General features: G+C 43.8%; 1 protein-coding gene and 1 long non-coding RNA gene across 2 annotated transcripts; one reads left to right on the forward strand and one right to left on the reverse strand.

The window, feature by feature from the left end:
* Window positions 1-15550: 15550 nt before the first annotated feature.
* Window positions 15551-16567, forward strand: LOC136531636 (uncharacterized). The gene is made up of 3 exons (XR_010778081.1): window positions 15551-16059; window positions 16136-16217; window positions 16315-16567. It is a non-coding gene; the product is annotated as an uncharacterized lncRNA (long non-coding RNA).
* A 4023-nt stretch (window positions 16568-20590) lies between these two features.
* Window positions 20591-21514, reverse strand: LOC136531637 (uncharacterized). Its single transcript, XM_066524285.1, has one exon. It carries the CDS (start codon window positions 21512-21514, stop codon window positions 20591-20593), a length of 924 nt encoding a protein of 307 aa, XP_066380382.1.
* Between the last annotated feature and the right edge of the window lie 528 nt (window positions 21515-22042).

Genomic DNA, 22042 nt, shown 5'->3' on the forward strand with positions numbered 1-22042 from the left:
GTCCAGTCAAGAAAAGCTCACTCTCTTCCCTACCACAAGTCCATGTAAGAGTGTGCCTGCAAAATATTCTAGCACTGACAAGAGATAGTACAAGTGAGGATAGACTTGGAAGATGAGTCAAGACGGGGAGAGCAGATCAAAAGGTGTCTTCATACATGGACAGGCTGAACAAATACAATGCTGCTGATAAGCAACATTCTGGAGCTGAGAGTTACCAGGAATGAGGATGTATGTGCCAATTCGGCGAGTGTATTCAAAATGTACATTTTAATAGACTGGTGTCAGTGTACTGTAGTTTTGTTTTCATCTGCATTGCTTGCACAGATCTTTTTTTTTTGGCATTATACCAAACAGGGCTATAGTGTTTGTTCTGATATCTCTGCTCCCACTTGGAAGAATTGGTGGGACGTCAACTGCATATTTTCTGGTCTCCCGATGAATCTTCTAAGATTGATGTCAAGCCTGAGTTCTAAAATATTAGGGGAGATAGCATATGAAGAACTATTTTTGATAAATCCGATCGGAAGGGCAGGAAAATTTTCAAGCCACAGGAAGAGCAAGTTGATGAGCACCTTATACAATCTATTCAAACAATACTCATTGTTGGACATTGATACATTGTTCCTTAAATTAAAGGTGAAGTTCTATTCATGTGAAGCTTCATAGCATGGAAGGATAGGTAAAAGAGGTGCCTGCAAAAGATGGTGACATCTATAATTGATCCTTAGGCAATTGGATGTTGATGGCACTATATATTATCTCGTGATAATTTTTTCTCACCCGATGCAACGCACGGGCATTTACTAGTGATTATATGTGCATGATCAGTGGCTTAGAAAGTGAAGCTGGCCATTCTGTTGTCAGGTGTCCCTTGCAGATCTCTGCTGCAGGTAATGAGACAAAAATTTAGGTCTCCAGATTAGGAACAGTGTAGGATCGTTGAACCAGAGTTGTAATTTCAGAAAATAGGCACTCAAACATGATGCATCTATACTTAGTTATAGCCCCTGCTAACCACTACTACCTATGCTTTAGCTAAATGCTGCTGCTATTTTTTCATTGGGATCTTTTCAGCGACTGTTTTAGTAATTCTACTAACTAAATTGAAATTTCCAAAAAGCAATCCTTCTGTTAATTAAGCTTGGTTAGACTGAATAGCAGTTTACCTTTCCCATCAGTACTCACATTGAGTTGTCAGATAATGAATAGCTCATCACTGATTTTTTTTTTTTTCAGAAAAGGTGCTCATATATGCATGCATAGATCTCTAGAAAAATAGGTCCACACTGACTACAACGGAATGCTGAAGTGTGCTTTTAGATAATGCCAAATTATCAGGAAACAAATTATTTTTCCTCAAGGAGCAACATCAATCTTCAATTACGTCAAACATGCTTAATATGTTACATTATTTTTAAAGTTCATTGTACTTTTAATTAGTGAGACATATAACTGATCTTGGTTGTTGGCTTCCTCCTTTCAGTTACCATTCTTTCTATTTGCTTCTATTAGGAATATACTCAGTTATTACCTCCACCCAACTATTTGCAGTTATATCTCATTGTGTCATGTACACTACTAATTTAACCCAAGATCATGTTGGAGTATTTGTAATCTGCAGTGTAGCTTACTGGTAGCAAGCAGGAGGCAGCTGATCCACTTCCAAAAAAGCCAAGGTATTACTATTATCACCTCATAAAACACATGCTGTCATATTCAGATGTTCTAAACATCTGATCATGTTAGGGTCGAATTGTTTTGAGAAACATTAAATAATTAACAACCTTGGTAGTTCAGATTGGTGATTATTAAACATTTAATATCTATTTTTCTAAGAAGAGGCTCTATTTCATTTCGGTTATACCTTTGCCTTGCGCATTCCATTCCATCTCCTCCAATGTCGATGCAACACATGCACCAACACGATCAAAAATGATATGATCCACTTCATATCATCACATGATCATATTGGTTCATTGATCTTGACTTTACTTGCTCTTCACCGTTGCCATCGTCCATCGGCACCAAGTCTTGCTCAAGCTTCACGCCACGCGGTCCATCACTCCAAAGCCTTCGACTTGCCCTTCACGCTTGCAACCGGTCCATCAAGCCAAGTCTTGTCCTGATCTTCTCCACCTTGATCACATGACTCAATGTCATGTCTCATGTGCATTTAAGCTCCTTCATCATCACATGTGTGAGCTTTGCAACATCTCCAAGCCATTTTCACCTTCATGGCATATGTTGCTCACACACATGTACCTATGGACTAATCACCTGTGTATCTCACATAAACACAATTAGTCCACCTAGGTTGTCACTTAATTACCAAAACCAAACAAGGACCTTTCAGACGCCGAGTAACGTAGCTAGGATTACCCTCCTAAGACGCCGAGCTTTGGGTCTATCTTTAGGGATGGTAACGTAGCTAGGATTACCCTCCTAATTAGCACACAAAACATGCACTAATCAATGTGTTAGCACTTATCAAAACTAATCCTATCATCATAATTACCAAGTAATAATATAACATACTAATAATCTTTAATTCATTTACTAATGACAAAGATAAGATATGGATAAGCTAGTCTGCTAGATTTTTTTGGACCACCACCATCTAGAGGTATATTCTTTATCCATGGATTTGCTTGTCCCAGTTATCCATCCAACCAAATATTATATATTCCATCCCTTCCATGGATATCAAGCAACCAAACGTGCAAGGCTTTGCGTACACCGCCTGTCAGTGTTTGATGTAGAACGAGATACCGGTTGCTTCCTATAATCCGGAAACCAAGCTATACCTTACCATGATCAGGCCAACATTCTTTTATCACATAGCTCAAAATGTCCACAGGGAACCATCCTAGGATGAATGCAAGTCAAGAAAGAGAATCAATCAAGGATGTAGCAAAAGAATACTTGCAGAGGGCCACAATGCATGTTGAACAATGGTTCTTCCACTTTGCTCCTGAAGGTGAAGAATTACTGGATTTTATTTTATGAATTCTCAGGAAAGATCGTCTGAATGAATTTTAGGAAGCGCTCTGAGTAGAATTGGGTTCCACGACAGATATTGACAATTGAGTTATATTGGATGGACTTGTAAGCATGCTCAATCTTCTTCCTTATGTTGTACTCCTGCAAGATATCAATTATTCCTAGGTAGAGCACCACATCATACACCTGACCATTGGCCTCACTGTCATTATCCTGAACCATCTATTCTGCCCTCGCCGGCATGTTAACCCCAAGTTGGATCTAGAGCCCGATAAAATTGATAATTTCTAGTCAGCCTTACACTATGCTGGCATTTAACATACAACAAATGACAGCATATAATGACAGTATAACTCGCCTTGCGGTGCCTGGAAGCAAGAGATCTACTTCCTCAAAACTGACGGGCTCCCCTTATATGAGAACCAATGACAGCATCATTTTGATCACTGGCTCGCTGAACCAAAACCAGTCCTTCAGGACTGTTCAAAGCATCCTCCTCCAGAGCACCTATATTGCTTCATACAATGTTAATAATAGGTAAAAGAAACGTTGCTGGAGGTAAAGGCTTTTGCAAAAAAAAGATTTTTTTTAAAAGAATTTTTCCATGATGGTCGAATTCCAAAAAGCTCTTTCATTTGTTGTCAACAGTTATGGATTGTTTGTTCAAATTCTTACTACATTAAAACTTACTGTAGTGGTTTTGTCATACCTGGCATATGATCAGTATCGGTTGGGTGAGGACACTGTTCACATGGAGGATGCCATCGATCTTGATGAGTTTGTTATGTTGAATTTCATGGTTGATCACTCCTTCCCACATATGCAAGCAGATGAGAATGGCCTTGTCTTTTACCTAGGAGCTGTTCCCAGTGACAAGGCAAAGAAGTTTGTATCGTCACTGTTGAATACTCTCCGGGAGAATGAGAGACATGACATATGTTTTGGAGAGTTTGGGTGGAACAATCTATTGGTGAGCAGATCTACTGGGAAAGCTAAGTTTCATGGTGTGGCCTTGATCACAGATCTAGTTGGACCTGCACTGGATCACTAGCTTAGGCTTAACTACACCAATACCCATGCCGTCATTGCTCACCTGTTCGTGAATGATGTTCTTGATGACATAGATGCTCTCTTGGATCTTATGCAGTATAATTTTGCGGAGAGATCACTGTTTCCTATCCATTCCTCATTGGTTTCCATGGCAAAACCACTCTGGTCTCTTCAAGGAGCTCTTTGACATGTTTTTTAATGTTGTACCACCAGCTGAGCTGCATGATATTTTGCAAAGAATGAGAGCTGTTTTCCCTCTTACTCTTTTGCATTAGAGGGCATGGGTAAACAATAATGATCTTTTGATGGAGACCTTTAATTTTAATGGTGGACAAAGCTATGTCATTCCTCAGAATACACCTAACCAGAGGAATCTCAGTAGAGATCAAAGGATTATGCTTGGCCATTTGAGGATTAGTACTGTGGGCAGGCAGATACTAATTGTACCAGAGCTTGAACTTATTGAGCCTCTACAGCTGTTACTCTTTCTCAGAAATCGTCCTGCGCACAGGATGGAGCATCATCAGAGATTTCTTATGGCCCATGCTGATCAGGATTTCAATAGCTTAGGTTCTGAACGCGTCACTCATGGTCGTTTTCCTTTGATCCCCGTGTTCCTTCAGTGGGAGCTACACTTGAGGGGTCACCTTTGGAGGATCCCTCCTCGTCAAATGTATGGCTGATTTGGAGAGAAGTTTATTTGAAATCTAGCCTTGTGAACTGTTTGTGGTCTTAGTATTAATTCAGACTTTGCATGTAATGTGTGTTAAGTTGTTATTGAGGATGTCTCTATGTTAGTGGACCCTTCTATTTATTTACCTTTGAAAATTGTAACGTCTACTGGATGTCTCTATGTTAGTGGACACTTCTATTTATTTACCTCTGAAAATTGTAATGCATACTATTTGTCATTTTGGTACTAGTGCATGTCCCGACCCTTCTATTTATTTACCTCTGCCTGCCCACAGTACTAATCCTCAAATGGCCAAGCATAATCCTTTGATCTCTGTTAAAATTCCTCTGGTTGGGTGCATTCTGAGGAATGACATAACTTTGTCCACCATTAAAATTAAAGGTCTCCATCAAAAGATCATTACTGTTTACCCATGCCCTCCAATGCAAAAGAGTAAGAGGGAAAACAACACTCATTCTTTGCAGAATATCATGCAGCTTAGCTGGTGGTACAACATTAAAAAGCGTGTCAAAGAGCTCCTTGAAGAGACCAGAGTGATTTGCCATGAAAACCAATGAGGAATGGATAGGAAACAGTGATCTCTCCGCAAAATTATACTGCATAAGATCCAAGAGAGCGCCTATGTCATTAGGAACATCATTCACGAACAGGTGAGCAATGACAGCATGCGCATTGGTGTAGTTAAGCCTAAGCTGGTGATCCAGTGCAGATCCAACTAGATCTGTGATCAAGGCCACACCATGAAACTTAGCTTTCCCAGTAGATCTGCTCACCAATAGATTGTTCCACCCAAACTCTTCAAAACATATGTCATGTCTCTCATTCTCCCAGAGGGCATCCAGCAGTGACGATACAAACTTCTTTGCCTTGTCACTGGGAACAGAAATGTGCAGACTCTGATCAGTCTCTCCTGAGTAAAAGACAAGGCCATTCTCATCTGCTTGCATATGTGGGAAGGAGTGATAAACCATGAAATTCAACATAACAAACTCATCAAGATCGAAGGCATCCTCGATGTGAACAGTGTCCTCACCCAACCGAAACTGATCATATGCAAGGTATGACAAAACCGCTGCAGTAAGTTTTAATGCAGTAAGAATTTGAACAAACAATCCATAACTGTTGACAACAAATGAAAGAGCTTTTTGGCGACCATCATGGAAAATGGGCTTCGGTGATTTGCCATCCCACAACGATGCTTCACCAGCTTGTCATTATGAAACATGACTCACTCGCTAGAATGCCATCCGATGAGTTTGGAACCCTTTTCTTCCTCTTTTGCCCCTGTCCCTTTCAGCAGAGCTCGCACGGATGAAACAGAGGGGTGCATCGAGCAGGCTGCTGCTGCTTCTCCGAGCGCCGAGCGAGGAGCCAGCGGGTGCGCTCTACCACGGCGGCCCACCTCTCCCACAGCTAGCTCTCCCATGACGCGCCTCTCTCCGCACGCTTCCTCCCCTCTGCGCGCCGTCCTCTCCGGGCGTGCGCGCGCCCTGCCTTCCATGGTTGGCCTTGGGGTACTGAGTACCTGCTGTTCTCCATGGCCGACCTTGGGTGCGTCGTTGTCGTGCTGTACTCCATGGCTGGCATGGGGGACGACGACGAGGAGGCGTTGTAGTCCCGCCGCCAAGGTGAGCAAGGGCCGGCCATGGCATGCGGGGCAGGCGGGTGACGCTGGGCGTGGGGATGCTTGACGTGGGGGCATGGGGAGGCGGGTGGGTGTGGGGAGCTCGCCGTGCTCGGAGAAGATGAGCGCTAGTTGAAGAAGAGCGCTCGTTCCGTTTTGCCCGACACCGGCGTCTGGCTCGAGCGGCGCAGCCTATCGGACAGGAACCTATTCGCGGCCTCGTCCTACAACAGGAAGCTGGTCGGTGCGCGGTTCATGTCACCCCGTGACGCGGACGGCCACGGCACGCACACCGCCTGCCCCGCACTCCATGGCCGGCCCCTGCTCACCTTGGCGGCGCCGCTCGCATGCGGGCACGCCATGGATGTCCCGAACAGGATGTTGAACTCCATGCGGCGGGCATCGCCCTCTAGGCTGGTCGGGCCCGTGGCACCCGTCCACGCGGCGAGGATGTTGACGCTCGGCGCGATGAAGTCTGGCTTGAGAATTTCCGAGACGAGCCCGTTGGGTCCACGCGCCGAGAAGGAGGCCACCACGGGTGCCGGCTTGACGCCGACGACCGTGCCCCCAAAGCTAATTGTCGCCGTCAGGTTGGAGGCGTTTGCAGCATACGCTTTGACCACGTCGCCCTCCTCGCCCACCGTGCAAGCAGGGAGGACGTGGGCGTCTCCAACCAGCCCCTCGCCGTTGGTCTCTCCATTAGTAAGAACCAACGCCATGCCACCAGCTTCCTTGATGACCATTCACTTGGCCACACGTGTACTGCTGCCGCGGTCGCAGATGCCGATCTTGCCTTTCACTAGTGAAGGGTCGATGGAGTTCTGCATGCACAGCGAAGCGGAGAGCCCGCCAGTCCTCCCGGGGTAGTACAGAGGCAGAGATGAATTGGCCAGAGGCTTCCCGGAGTACAGAGACACACCTGACAAGCGTCTGCCGTCGCCCAGCATGATTTCGGCAGGGAAATTACGGTCAAGGGGCAGGGGCAGAAGAGGAATAAAAGAGTCCCAAAGCTCTCTAATGGCATTTTGGCATGGTGGCCATGTTTCATAATGGCGATCCGGTGAAGCCCCATTGCGGGATGGCATTTTGACGAAGCCCACTTCCTATAATGGTCGAATTCCAAAAAGCCCCAAATGAAAAAGCAAAACAGCAGATGCATGTTAACTGTTACCGTTGGGAATAGGCAGGGGCAGTTGGACTTGGATATCCATATCTTGCGCCTATCTTAAGAGTGCTAGAGAATAGTACAGAGATACAAACAGAAATATGTCATTTTGCCGACCAGAATGACAGAAGAAGACACAAAAATAAGAAGTTTAGAATAATACAGTAAGGTAAGGTACAAACAGAAACATGCCATTTTGTCAAACAGAATGACAGAAGAAGACACAAAAATAAGAAAGTTGTTGCCCGAGGTGCAAGAATCATATAGATAAAAACTAGAAAGCGAGGAGAAAAGTCCGACCTGGCAGACCCGGATCTTAAAACTAGGGATCACCTAAGCCTAAAAGACAGTATTGACAACCAGATGCTGTATACAAACACCCAGATCCTAAATATCTCTAGCAATGTTTTGGATACAGACAACCAGATGTTGCTGAAATGGTAGCAGCCCCTACGACGAGCCTTACTGATCTCGCGGCGTCGGATCTCGCTGCCGCCGCCAACGCTAACAGTCACCCAACCTAAAAACCCCTAAATCTCGCGGCCCCGGATCTCACAGCTAGCCCAACACCCAGCCTAAATACCCCCTAGAGAGCTACAGGTATGAGTTAAGATGTGAGGAAGGGCACGGCGCTTACCTACGAGAAGATGGCGGGGAGCTTTTGTTGCCATCGCGGTGGTCGCCTCCGGCTAAGTGAGTGCGTTCGTCCGAGCAGAGGGGGTGAGGGAGTGAAAGAGGTGTGTGAGAGGTGGGAGGGAGGGAGTGAAAGAGGTGGACTGCTCCGATCCGGCCTCGTGTGGAGAGGCTGCTTCGATACGGCCCCGAGTTGAGAGGCCGCTCCGATACGGCCCGCCGCTCGGATCCGAGCCTCGCAACCCTCCATCGCTACCACGCAGGCCAGGCCGGAATTCCCTACAAACTGCAAACTTGACTCGACCGCAAAAACAAAATCGCGAGATCAATCAACCACAAAAAACCGAACTAAGAGGTAAAATCTAATCGGACTATTCTGATAGTTTAGGGATCCTATTCTGATAGTTAGGCCATGCTCGTTTGACCCCAAAACCAAGGGGTTACAAATCAAAATCCCCTCCCAAAACCAGGGGGTTGGAGTGTTGACTACAGTTAGGATCTCTAGCAGTAGATCTAGGAGGGAAACCCTTGGATCCGTAATAGCACATGCATATCTAAACCTAGAACACTATACCGAGAAAGAGATAGGGTAAGGGTGCTGGTGTTGAACCTGAGCCCTCGGAGGGAGTTATGGTTGAGCTGGCCATCTCAGCTTCGGTGATGGAGGCAGCACATGGGCAGCGACGGGTGGAGTAGAGGTTGCACGGACGTCGATGCAGTGCAGACGGATGGCGTAGCAGTAACGACGGCGAAGTCAGCGGAGCTTCGCGTCGTTGGCTACGCGCCCTCTTAGATCGGTCTAGGGTTTGTCGGTGGGGTTTGCGGCTCATGGCGAACCTCATACCTCGAGCTGCCGGCCTCCACCTCTATATATAGCGCAGTGCGACGGGGGCCCACCAACCATGTAGGGTTGGGCGCCCCCGATCAAGGCGCGTGACCAAGGCCCAATAGGCCGTTGGGCTTATTAGTTGGGAGATCAATCTAACATTCTCTCTCTTGATCTCACTATTACTTTTATCTTTAAACTTTAAACTTCAATCCTTTTATCCTTACTCATTTCTTCATAGATGATGCATAGAGCATGTCTCATCGTCACGGTTAATCGCCGATAGATTTAACAGCTACAATGCACGTCTCTGATCTGAAATAGTTACTTTAACTTTTGGGCCTTTTATAGTCCAGGAATCATAGGCTTTCCCTTAAACCCATGCCGGCTACATGTTCTCTGAACACGTTGGGTGGTAAGCCTTTTGTAAGCGGATCTGCGAGCATCTTTTCGATACTTATATGCTCAAGACTTATCATTTGATCCTGGACTTTATCCTTCACAACATAATACTTTATGTCAATGTGTTTGGCAGCACCACTTGACCTATTGTTGTGAGCATACTGTACTGCTGGATTATTATCGTAGTATTACTTCAGTAGTCTATTGATGTCGTCAACCACCTTCAAACTGGGTATGAACTTCTTTAGCCAGTTCACCTGCCCCGTTGCCTCATAACATGCTACAAACTCGGCATACATTATGGACGATGTAGTGACGGTTTGCTTTGAGCTTTTCCATGAAATAGCTCTCCCTGCGAGAGTAAACACATATCCAGACGTAGATTTTCTATTATCTCTCGCATAATCAGAATATGAATATCCCACTATATGGAGTGAATTAGATCTTCTATATGTCATCATGAGGCCTTTCGTTCCTTGCAAATAACGCAAGACTTTCTTTACCAATTTCTAGTGTTCTATTCTAGGATTGCTCTAGAATCTGCCAAGTAACCCGGTAACAAATGTCAAGTCAGGGCACGTACACACTTGAGCATATTGCAAGCTTTCGACAGCTGAAGCATATGGAACCACTTTCATTTGATCAATCTCATATTGGTTCCTGGGGCATTGAAAATCCCCATATCTGTCGCCCTTGACTATAGGAGCAGGTGAGGGACTACATTTGTGCATACTGAATTTCTTTAAGACTTTTTCTATGTATGTCTTTTGTGACAGTCCTAATACCCCTTTACTTCTATCTCGGTGAATCTCGATCCCTAGAACGAATGAAGCTTCACCAAGATCTTTCATATCAAATTTTGAGGACAAAAACTTCTTTGTTTCCAGTAGTAGACTGACATCACTACTAGCAAGTAAGATATCATCCACATACAGGACAAGGAAGATAAACTTCCCATTCTTAAACTTTGCATAGACACAATTGTCCTCAACATTATCTTTAAACCCAAAATTCTTTATTGTCTGATCAAACTTCAAGTACCACTGTCTTGAAGCTTGTTTTAATCCATAAATGGATTTCTTTAGGCGGCATCCCAAACGTTCTTTTCCTTTCATGACAAAACATTTCGGTTGTGCCATGTAAACATTTTCTTCTAAGTCTCCGTTGAGAAATGCCGTCTTTACATCCATCTGATGTAATTCCAAATCGTAATGTGCCACTAATGCCATTATGATTCTGAAGGAATCCTTACATGAGACTGGAGAAAAGGTCTCATTGTAATCAATCCCTTCTCTTTGTATAAAGCCTTTTGCCACAAGTCGGGCTTTATATCTCTTTATATTCCCTTGAGAGTCAAGTTTTGTTTTGTAGACCCATTTACATCCTACTGTTTTGGCTCCTTTAGGAATTATCTCCAAATCCCAAACTTTATTCGCACTCATTGATCTCATTTCATCTTCCATGGCCTCAAGCCACTTTGATGAATGATCACTTTTCATGGCTTCTTCAAATGAGGTGGGATCATCCTCCATTTGAAATTCTTCAGTGTTGTACACTTCATAATCAGCAGGAATAGCTGATTTTCTAATTCTTTGAGACCTTCTAGGGGCCTCCTCATTTGGCACATTTTTTGTTTGAGGCTGTTGTTGCTCCCCCTTATGTGTGGCAATAGGTTCTATAGGATCCTGAGGCACAGGTTCCTCATCATCATTCATTGCTGCCACAGGCGGGATAACAACAGGTGCTGGCACCACAGTGTCTTGTATTGTTGGTGCAGCAACAGCAGGTAGTGAGAAAAATAGCTTATGAATGATTGGAGTGGGTGCATACACTCGCTTCTCTTCAAGGTCAATTTCTCGAGCTACCATGCTCCCCCCTAATCATTTCATCCTCTAGGAAGACAGCGTGTCTCGTTTCCACAAACTTTGTATATCTGTTAGGACAGTAGAAATAAAAACCTTTTAACTTTTCTGGGTAGCCAATGAAATGACAACTCACTATTTTGGGATCTAGCTTTCCAATGTTTGGGTTAAAAACTTTAGCCTCAGCAGGGCTCCCCCACACACGCAAGTGGTTAAGTGAGGGTACTCTTCCTATCCACAACTCATACGGTGTTTTGGGCACCGACTTACTTGGTACTCTATTGAGAATATGAATGGCGGTTTTTAACGCCTCCATCCACAGACTCATCGGTAAAGTGGGGTAACTTATCATACTACGCACCATATCCATCAGGGTACGGTTATGCCTTTCAGCTACTCCATTCTGCTGAGGTTCGCCCGGTGTTGAATACTGGGCGACTATACCATTCTCCTGTAAGAACCTTGCAAAAGGTCCAGGAACTTGTCCATATGGGGTATGCCGACCGTAGTACTCTCCTCCACGGTCAGACCTGACTATCTTAATCTTTAAATCATGCTGATTTTCAACTTCTGCTTTAAATATTTTGAATTTATCTAATGCTTCTGTTCTTTCTTTAATTGGATAAATATAGCCAAAGCAAGAGTAATCGTCTGTGAATGTTATGAATAAATCATAACCATCCACATTTTTCATAAGAAAAGGACCACATATGTCTGTGTGAATAATCTATAGAATTCCTGCGCTTCGTTTGGCATCTTTCTTAATTTTCTTTATATACTTTCCTTTTATGCAATCTCTACATTGTTCTAAATCTGAGAGCTCTAATGGAGGAAGAATATCATTCTTAACTAGTCTTTCTATTCTCTCCCTCGAAATATGGCCTAAACGACAGTGCCATAATTTCGACAACGCATCGTGAGCTCTCTTTCGTTTTCTATTTGCATTGTTCGATGAGGATACATTTTCATTCACATCACATACGGAATTCACATTTTCACGAAGTGATAACAAATAAAGTTTGTCTTGTCGAAAGGCAAGACCAATACATCTATTATTAAACAATATCTGACATTTGCTATTTCCAAAATGGCAATCATAACCATCATGGTCCAACTTTGATACACTAATCAAGTTTCTTTGCAAAGAAGGTACATAAAGAACATCTCTAAGAATAAGTATGAAGCCATCAGCAAGCTCTAGTGGAAGATCGCCAACAGCCTCAACATCTGCTTGTACTCCATTTACAACTTTAATGAAACTTTCGCTTCTTTGCAAAGTTCTCATCGAACGGAATCCCTGTAATAAATTAGCAACATGAATAGTTGCACTTGAATCAATCCACCAAGTAGATTTTGAAAACTTTACATACAAGGATTCATTTACAAACGTAATAATGTTGTCACCTTTATTTTTCATTATCATCTTTAGAAAATCAGGACAATTCTTCTTATAATGTCCCGTCTTCTTACAGTAGAGACACTGATCTTTATCCACTGGGAATTGCTTGTTTTGAGACTGTTGCATGGGACCCTTTCCAGATGACTTGGAGGAAGAACTGTTATTATAGTTCTTTTTCTTATCTTTTAGGTAGTTGATAGTACCACCTTGTAAAACTTTTATTTTTTCCTCCTCCTGCACACACATGGCTATGAGCTTTTCTAAATTCCATTTTTAGGCTGTATGTTGTAATTAACAACAAAGGTGTCAAATTCTTTGGACAAAGAAGCAAAAATCAAATGAATAAGAAACTCATCCTTGAGTGCCAAATTCATTGGTTTGAGCTTAGATATCAGATTGCTCATTCTCAGTATGTGCCCTCTAATACCACTGCTGCCACCAGAGTACCTTTCTGTTACCAGCTGCTTGATCAGCTGGGTTGCATATGTCTTTAAAGAGCCAGTGAACTGACTCTTTATTCTTTCTAGGTACTCTGTGACCGTGTCACAGTCTGGAATTGAGCCCACTATTACAGGCTCAATTGTATTCTTTATCACAGCCAAACATTTTTTATTGGCTGTGACCCACTTTCTATTTTCATGGTCAAAAGACATCTTTACGGGAGCAAAGTCCCGCTCTCTGTTCTGCCATGCAGCATCAGTCTCATCTGTCTCCCTCACTAGTGCCACAGGTTCTCTGGGACACGGTGTGGTGACAACCCAGTCCACCTCAGCGAGGATAAAAGCTAGGTCTATCTTTTTCTTCCACTCAATATAGTTATCACCTTTTAGAGTGGGGATCTCTTTGATACAACTCATCAAGTTATATCCTCCTAAAAATACAATTCAAATAGTGTGAGAACACAAATAATAACAACAATAATTGCATGCCTTAGTTTAACGTTGGTCAAAATTAAAACATACAATTATTTTATACATTAAATCTACATCACCGTTGGACAGAAATAGAAATAATGTATAACAAAAAACCATAACAACATTAATATTATAATATTGCTATTAATTAACGTTGGTCAGAATAATAACAACATTATAATAACTGTAAAAATTATCTATGTTTCAAAATTAAATTCTCCCGTTGGTTCGAATTTAATAATGAAAGCAATAATTTTTAAGTACGCAGCGGAAACTTTAATAAATCTTTTAATTCTATTTTTCATAAACTTTTACTGCACTTTACTATTCTCTGAACAAAATTGACGTTAGATCAAAATTGTACAGATTTCAACATCAAAATTCAGTTCGAATTTATCAAATATGAATCAAAAGTTTCTGGAAAATAAAAAATGAAATCATTTCACTGTGTTCGGCCATTTCGGCCCAGAGCAGCGCAACCGGCCCAGCTGTCCGCGGCCCAGCCGCGTGGCGCGCGCTCCCCCGCGCCCAGGCCGCAACCTGGGCCTGGGCCGGGAAATTGGCCTCGCGCCCTATCCCGCCTGGGCTGCGGCGCTGGCCCAATTGATCTCAGCCGCTTGCGCCGATCGGACGGTTGGCCTTCAATATCGCTAGATCAAAACCAACGAACGCCGTCGCTCCCTGAACCCTAGCCCTCATTCTTTCCCTTTCTCTTCGCCTCACAGCTCTCCCTCAGTCAGTCACCGAGCGACTCAAGCGGACGGTGAATCGGTGGAGCCCTGGCACCGTCGCCGGCCCCCTCACCGGCGTGCGCGCTCCCCAGCGGGTGAGCGCGCCGCCGTCGAGCGGCCTGGCCGCGGCGCCCCTATGGCCGGGTCCCGGCGAGCCGTGCCCCCCTGGCCGACCTTTCTTTTCCCCGCGCGCCGGCGTGACTGCAGTGCCACGCAGACGCCGAGATAGGCCATCCCCTTTCCTTTCTTCCTCTTTCTTTTGATTGATTCGTTTGTTCGGATTTGGCCCGATTTGCCGATTAGGGTTAGGGTTAGGGTTGGGATGGCCACTGTTTTCTTTTTTCCCCGATTTGAAATCGGTTCTTTCTTTCCTTTTCCCGAGCTCTCTAGAGTTAGGGTTAGGTGTTCTTCATCTGAACCGTCAACCTTTCTCAGATCTGAAGGGATCGAGGTTAGGGTTCAACCGAAAACTATGTCGGCCGAAGCCCCTAATGACCGTCCCCTTTCTGTTAGGGTTAGGTTTTCTCTTTCTTGACCTGATTCAAAATCGGACCAACTTCTTTGGATTTCTTTCGATTGTTTTTCTCTGATCTAGATCCACGTACTAGATAGGCTGGCTCTGATGCCATTGTTGACTACAGTTAGGATCTCTAGCAGTAGATCTAGGAGGGAAACCCTTGGATCCGTAATAGCACATGCATATCTAAACCTAGAACACTACACCGAGAGAGAGATAGGGTAAGGGTGCTGGTGTTGAACCTGAGCCCTCGGAGGGAGTCACGGTTGAGCTGGCCATCTCAGCTTCGGTGATGGAGGCAGCACACGGGCAGCGACGAGTGGAGTAGAGGTTGCACGGACGTCGATGCAGTGCAGACGGACGACGTAGCAGTGACGACGGCGAAGTCAATGGAGCTTCCCGTCGCTGGCTACGCGCCCTCTTAGATCGGTCTAGGGTTTGTCGGTGGGGTTTGCGGCTCACGGCGAACCTCGTACCTCGAGCCGCCGGCCCCCACCTCTATATATAGCGTAGTGCGACGGGAGCCCACCAACCATGTAGGGTTGGGCGCCCCCGATCAGGGCGCGTGACCAAGACCCAATAGACCGTTGGGCTTATTGGTTGGGAGATCAATCTAACATGGAAAGAATTGAGAGGGATTCAATCCTCTACAAATCAAAATCCCCTCTTACCCCCTTCAAATCCCTCCATTTCAAGGTAAACGAACAGGCCCGGGATTAGATCTTACCCGGCCGGCGGTAGTGCACAACCAAAAAGTCTCGCGTATCATCTCGCAGAGTCTTGGACCCATCATCTCGCTGCAGAAGATGAAAAACACGGGTGAAGATAAGAGAGACGGAGGAATCTTGGGACGCGGGCGTGAATGAATGAAAGAAGAGAGAGCTCACGGTGGGGCTGAGGGAACGATATCGTCTAACTTCACCTCGATCGACTGCGCCGTGCAGTCAGCACATCTGTGCCGTCAGCTCCGGATCGAACGAATGCAGACTTATGCGCTCGGAGCCTGCAGGTCTGGCTGCCGCGCTCCTCTGTTATCTGGGCCTCGGCCCAAGAATAACTCCATCGCTCCCCCGTTTTGGCGCCGTCTTTTCCTTATTGGCGCGATTTCCGTCTGCTTTTCCCGCGAACGAGGCCGCGAGGGTGAGGCATCGGCGTCGGCGATCAGCTTTTCCCGCGAGCACGAAGGCGAGGCGTCGGCGATCGGCTGCTGCTTGTGTTGTGTCGTCACGAACATGTTCGCAGGTCTGCACTCCTCTCCGTGTGTGTTTAGATTGCATCAATATTCTCCTAATTTGTTTGTCATCCTCTACTACGTCAGCTCGTGTTGGAATTGATTAAAGAAACATCAACTTGCGTCCATCACAAAATAGAATCAGGATATATGAGATGGAACAAAAGAGGTGTGTAACCCATGCTGTTTTCTTTCTCCCCATGCGGTCAGACATATTTTAGTTGCTTATTATATGACCACCAAGTTAAATATTTTATTTGCTGTAGGAATGGGTTTTCTCCTAGTTTCTCACCTCCAGTTGGCATGGAATTCAGTAGTACAGAGGAGGCTTGGATGTTTTGGGTTAGCTATGGTGGTCAAAAAGATTTTGAGGTTCAAAAAAGGTACTCAAACAAAAGGAAATCAGATGGAAATGTTAGGTCGTGCAGATTTGTTTGTGCGAATGAGGGTCACTGAAAGATAAAAGGGATCATTTAATAAATGTCATGTTCGTTTGGCTGATAAGCCATGGCTGAAAGTACTGTTGACTGATTTATTGTGAAAAAAAATACTGTTCGTTGGCTGAAAAAATACGGCTTATAAGCCAAGCGAATAGAAACTGAAACAAGAACTGATTGTCAAGTTCGTATGGGTCTCGTACTAGACCGGGAGAAGGGAAATTATAAAGTCACTGAGCTGATTTGCTCTTTATTCAGTCATAACATTCCAGATTTCCAGAAGACAATCTATACAATTTGCTCTGCTTTTCTGTTTCTATAGAATCACAATTTGCTAGCAGTTTGCTGTCTACCTGCACAAATTGCTAAAACTTGTGCTTCCTATTCAGTTACTGCAATAACACAATTCACAGAATACAGTGCAAGCACAGTTTGCAGAACACAATGCTTGTGCAGCAGCGTCCATGCTCCCAGTCCAAGCTTGATGGCCTCGATGCACCCAGGCTAAGCACGACCTCCTGAAAATGACGCAGCCTGGAACTTGCCGAGGGCAGCCTGGACCTCCACCACGGTGGCTGCATACTGCAGCAGAGCTCGAGCACCACACATCTGGCGCACGGGAAACCAGCCTCTGCGTGGCCAGCGGCAAGGCAGAGAACGCCCCCGAGGAGGCTAGCTAGGCGGCGCAGCATCCAGAACGAGGAGGCCAGGGCGCCGAGGGAGGAAGAAGAGATGGAGGCGACGCTTGTAATCGCGGAAGAGACGGCGGCGGAGGGGAAGAAACGAGCGGCGACGGCAGCGGACAGGAGTCGACCAAGCGCATACTCCACACGGTGTTATGGGCCTATTTGGGCCGTCGGGCCTTTGTTGTATGGCCTGTGAGATGGGGAACGTCGGATAGCCCGTAGATGGAGCGGACGGTGCAGATGGCTCGACTGCAGAACGCAGTCAGGCTGCTCGACGTTAGACGATCTCGTTCCGGGGCTGAGGGAGGGAGCGGTGGGTTCTCCCTCTATTAGGCTGCGTTTGGATCACGGGAATTTCAAAGGATTTTCAAAGGAATTGTTATTCCTGTAGTTTTAGCTACTGTAGATGCGTTTGGAACAAAGGATTCATTGATTCCTTTTCAAAGGAAAGATTTCTATACCTATACATTTTGGAGGAAATTTAAAATCCACTTCAGCCTCATGGTTTCTTTTTCTTTGCGAAGTCTGAGGGAAACTCACTCATTAAAGCACATCGTGTGTCATCTGTGAGAGTAGAACCATGCGTGCACCTTGCAACTACTTGTTTAGTAGCATCTAATACATTAGTGAAGCTTTGATATATACTCTTTGTTTCCTGTGTTCTAAACACCCACTTCTATGAAATTTATGTGTTTTTCCTTTCCTCTATTTTATCACTACATTCCTATCTGTTTCCTGTGTTTCATTCCATTTCTATGTTTTTTATTCCTTCGTGACCCTTAGTAGACAACGAGAGACATAGATGGGGATGGGAGGAGCGGAGCGGAGCGGCGGCAATAAAAGCTGGGGGGAAGGACTTTTCGCATTTTCCAAAACGCACCAAACAATATATATATACTGCATATAAAAAATAAAATAGGCTGACCGCTAGCATACGTATCGGAACAAATAACGTATACGCGGCACGCCACGCCACAAAACCCACGAGGTGTCAGTGTCACCGTCAGCCCACGAGGCACGCGTGTCGTTGCTGGTAATCTGCGCTATCTTGTGAGGATCCTCATGTAGGAGTACCGAGTAATATATTTCAATTTCAACTGTACAGTACTACGCCAGTCCCTTAACAGAGAACGTCCAACATTCAAAACAACTACCATCAAAATACATGGAGAAAATTTGTTCACTGCCATAAAAAATTATAGCGTTTTCCTTGTTGCCATAAAAAATTAGAGCTTATCTTATCTGCCATCATAAAAAAATTAGAGCTTATCTTATCTGCCATCGATTTGTGTTTTTTTTCCTTAGCTGCCAGTCTTCTGTTAGATGAGATGGGGAAGACAGTTTACCTCTCAAAAAATTTGATCCCAAAATTCCTTAAATGCCATTGATATCCAGAACCATATACCAGATAAAATGAAGATCAACAAATGACAACAACATAAATATGACTGCATCAATATAAATACTATAGGAACATGACAGGCAGCATTAAAGCAACATTTTGAACACAGTTCACATGAAATTAGACATACACTACATAGATATTCATTGGTTCAAATGTTTACCAAGCAAAGTAGCAATTCATTGGTTCACAGGCCAAGCAAAAGAGCAAGTTCAACCAGCCATCGTTGTCCATATAACTTGGCTCGTTCTCGCTAAGCAAAATAGGCAGCCATAAGTTTGCATAGCAAGCAAAATAAGGCAGCTGCACTACTTAACATCACAAGCCACATAGATGATATGCATGAACTACAAATTAAGATCTGGAAGTTTTCTCTTGCTTCTAGTGTGTGCAGCAGGGCTTTGGTTTAGAGGAGTCTTGCTTCTAGTCGCCATAGCTTCTTCTTCTTCACTTGCGCCTTGGTCTTTCTTTTATCCTTTTTATGTCCTGTAGGCGTGGATGTGGAAGGTGGTGTTGTTGTTTCATCTACAGACATGAAAAAGTACTCAATGGCAAGTGGATCAGGTTGGTTTAAACCACTTCCAGACCTACGTGTGAGAGAGTTTTACAATTTCAGAGGATAATATTGAGAATGGTGTGACCAGAACACTAACTTTACAATTTGAGCATATGATATTGAGAATACTATAATCAAGAACGGGAGTATTGCAATTTCAGCATACCCGAGAGAGTTTGCAGAACCTAAGTTACCTGAAGCGCCTTGGCTGTAATAAAAAAAAGATACATTTTTAAGAAAAACAAATAAGAATATAACACGTGAGATCTGTAAAAGTGTACACATAAGCTATGCATCTAAGCATATGTAAGGAAAATGCAAACTAGCCCTTTTTCTTAAACTTGGTTACCAGTTCCTAATCTGAATACAGTAAGACATATCAGTTTTTTTGCAAAAATGCAAAGGTGTGGATGGTACATTAGATGATATACTGATATCACACATTCTTCTTTTTGGAGAAAAAGTTGCTTATTTGTCTAGTTGCTTATCAGTTATCACCATTCAGGTATCTATTTCAACCAGAAGAAATCGCACTGGACATGTACATCTGAATTGTTGCAAATACCAACCTATACATCTAAAATATGGCAGCTTACTGCTTATAGATTCAATTTAGTGCATATTTATTGGGATTTGAGTTCTGCTTGTAAAATTTTGCTAGATGCCTGGATAACTTTACTTACTGTGCCAAACAAAAAAAGGTGATGAAATATCAACTTCAAAAAATTAGCTGGCTATAAGACAAAATAGGAAATGCATAGGTGCTGCCAGTGCAAATTTATCTGTACTGCAACAGAGAAAAAAAGGATAATGGATGCATATAAAAATGGCAACATGGGGTGCTTGTAGCATATAAAAAAGGATAATGCAAGCAACAGATCACCTTGTAAGCTACGTGCAAGCTTAGCATTATCTTATCTTTACATTTAACCAATGCTACCCAAGTTTGGCAATTCATCTCCAGGTGAGCTACCATCTCTCTTACAACTATTTGTAACTGTTGGATTGAAACTGAACAGTCCTTATTCACCCATTTCTCCTTATTCTACCATGCTTTCCTGCAACCTATATTTAATTTCTCTACTTTGAACATTGTTTCTCTTAGACTGGAACATTACAGATGGGCCAAAAAAAAAAAAAAACTGAGTAGGGAAACCCATTAAACAACTAGCAGCTTGAGGTATCAAAAGTACTCAACTGATAGACTTCCTCATATGCTGCTCTGAACAGCAATTTATGTGAGATCTCTAAGTGTATAGGGGCATACCTAGATGAAAACTGCATTGTTTTAGGTCCTACTTGAACTTGAACTTGAACAATACTACTCTCACACGATGGTTCAATTATTTTCTTCCTCCTCTTCGGTGGCCCCCTGCATTGTGGCAATATGAAATTAATAACAAGTGGTAAAAAATAAAGATGAGCAATGTCAGCATGCTTACTTCTAAGCTAGCATGGCTGCTATATCATCAGGGTCAACATACTTGCAGTTATACCAACGGTGGCCATATCCTTGCAGATGCGGCACCGATGTGAACCTTTTCTCTTTGTCGTGCTGCTACCACCCTTAGTACATCCTTTCTTTCTCTCTTTCTGCCTTCTACCAGCCGTAGGGTTTAGAAGCGGTGGCTCCATGAAGAAACCATGGTCAGATTTCAGCCACTGAGACTTGTCTGGCATGGCAGGTATAAGGGCCTCATATGCTACTCTAAATTTCTCAACGGAATAATAGATGCCAACATGTTTCTCCAATTGATCCGGAAGAGATGTGATGAATGCAATAGCGTGTTTACAAGGAATCCCCGAGACTTCCCATTTCCTACATGTGCAGGTTCTTGCTTCTAGATTGACAACACATTTGAAGCCACTGCCACCCTTCACATATACCTCTGCTACGGTATCCCCACATCTCTGTACATCCATATCCAAGTTCCTGCTTTGCTCCTTCAACATCTTGATGATGTGTGGCAGAATGATCCCTTGAATCTTTCTTGAGATTGTTCTCCTAACATCCCACTTATCCATAATAAGTTGCCTGATCTTGTCCATAAGGTCATCCAAATTCAAACCTTTGTACTTCTTGATCCAATTGTTGAAGCACTCTACTAAATTATTGGTCACATAGTCGACTTTGCAATGTGTCCAGAACTGACTTCTCGTCCATATCTTAGTATGCCATTGCCTTATATAAGCCATTGCTTCTGGTTTAGCATCTTCCATTGCTTTCCAATGCTTCTGAAAAAAGTAGGGGCTCCATGAATATGCTGCAGGCCAAAGATGGTCCTCAAATATCTTCCCATTGTACCTTTTCTTAAAGTTTGACACCAAATGCACCATGCACTCTCTATGTTCTCCATTTGGGAACACTTCCTTCACTCCTGCCATCACTCCTTGACCAGCATCTGTACAGATAGCTAAGCCTATAGGAGCTCCAATGGCATCTCTAAGCCTTTGCATAAACCAAATCCAATTTTCATTTGTTTCTGAGTCTATCACTCCAACAGCAACGGGATACATCCAATTGTGCTCGTCAACAAGTATCGCACATGCTAGCTTCCCCCTAAACTCTCATGTAAAAAAGGTGCTATCTATGGCCAAGTATGGTCTACATCCTTTTAAAAAACCACCTATGCATGGTTTCATAGCAAAGAAGAACCTATTAAATCTGATCTGATCAGCAATTTTGTGGTGATCTATGACTACAAAACTTCCAGGGCTGCACCTTTCAACCTCTGCCTTAAACCTATATAGGTTGTCAAAGCTACTATCCCAACTACCAAATAGGTTTTTTCGCGATCGGGGAATATAGCCCGTTTTTCATTAAGAGGAGTGAATTACAAGTCAGCTATGAGAGAACCCTCATAGCACATATTACAAACCACTAAGATAATAGTGAGTAACCTGGAATAACAC

This window comes from Miscanthus floridulus, unplaced genomic scaffold (genome assembly GCF_019320115.1).
Source record: "Miscanthus floridulus cultivar M001 unplaced genomic scaffold, ASM1932011v1 fs_400_2_3, whole genome shotgun sequence".
In the NCBI taxonomy this organism is placed as follows: domain Eukaryota; kingdom Viridiplantae; phylum Streptophyta; class Magnoliopsida; order Poales; family Poaceae; genus Miscanthus; species Miscanthus floridulus.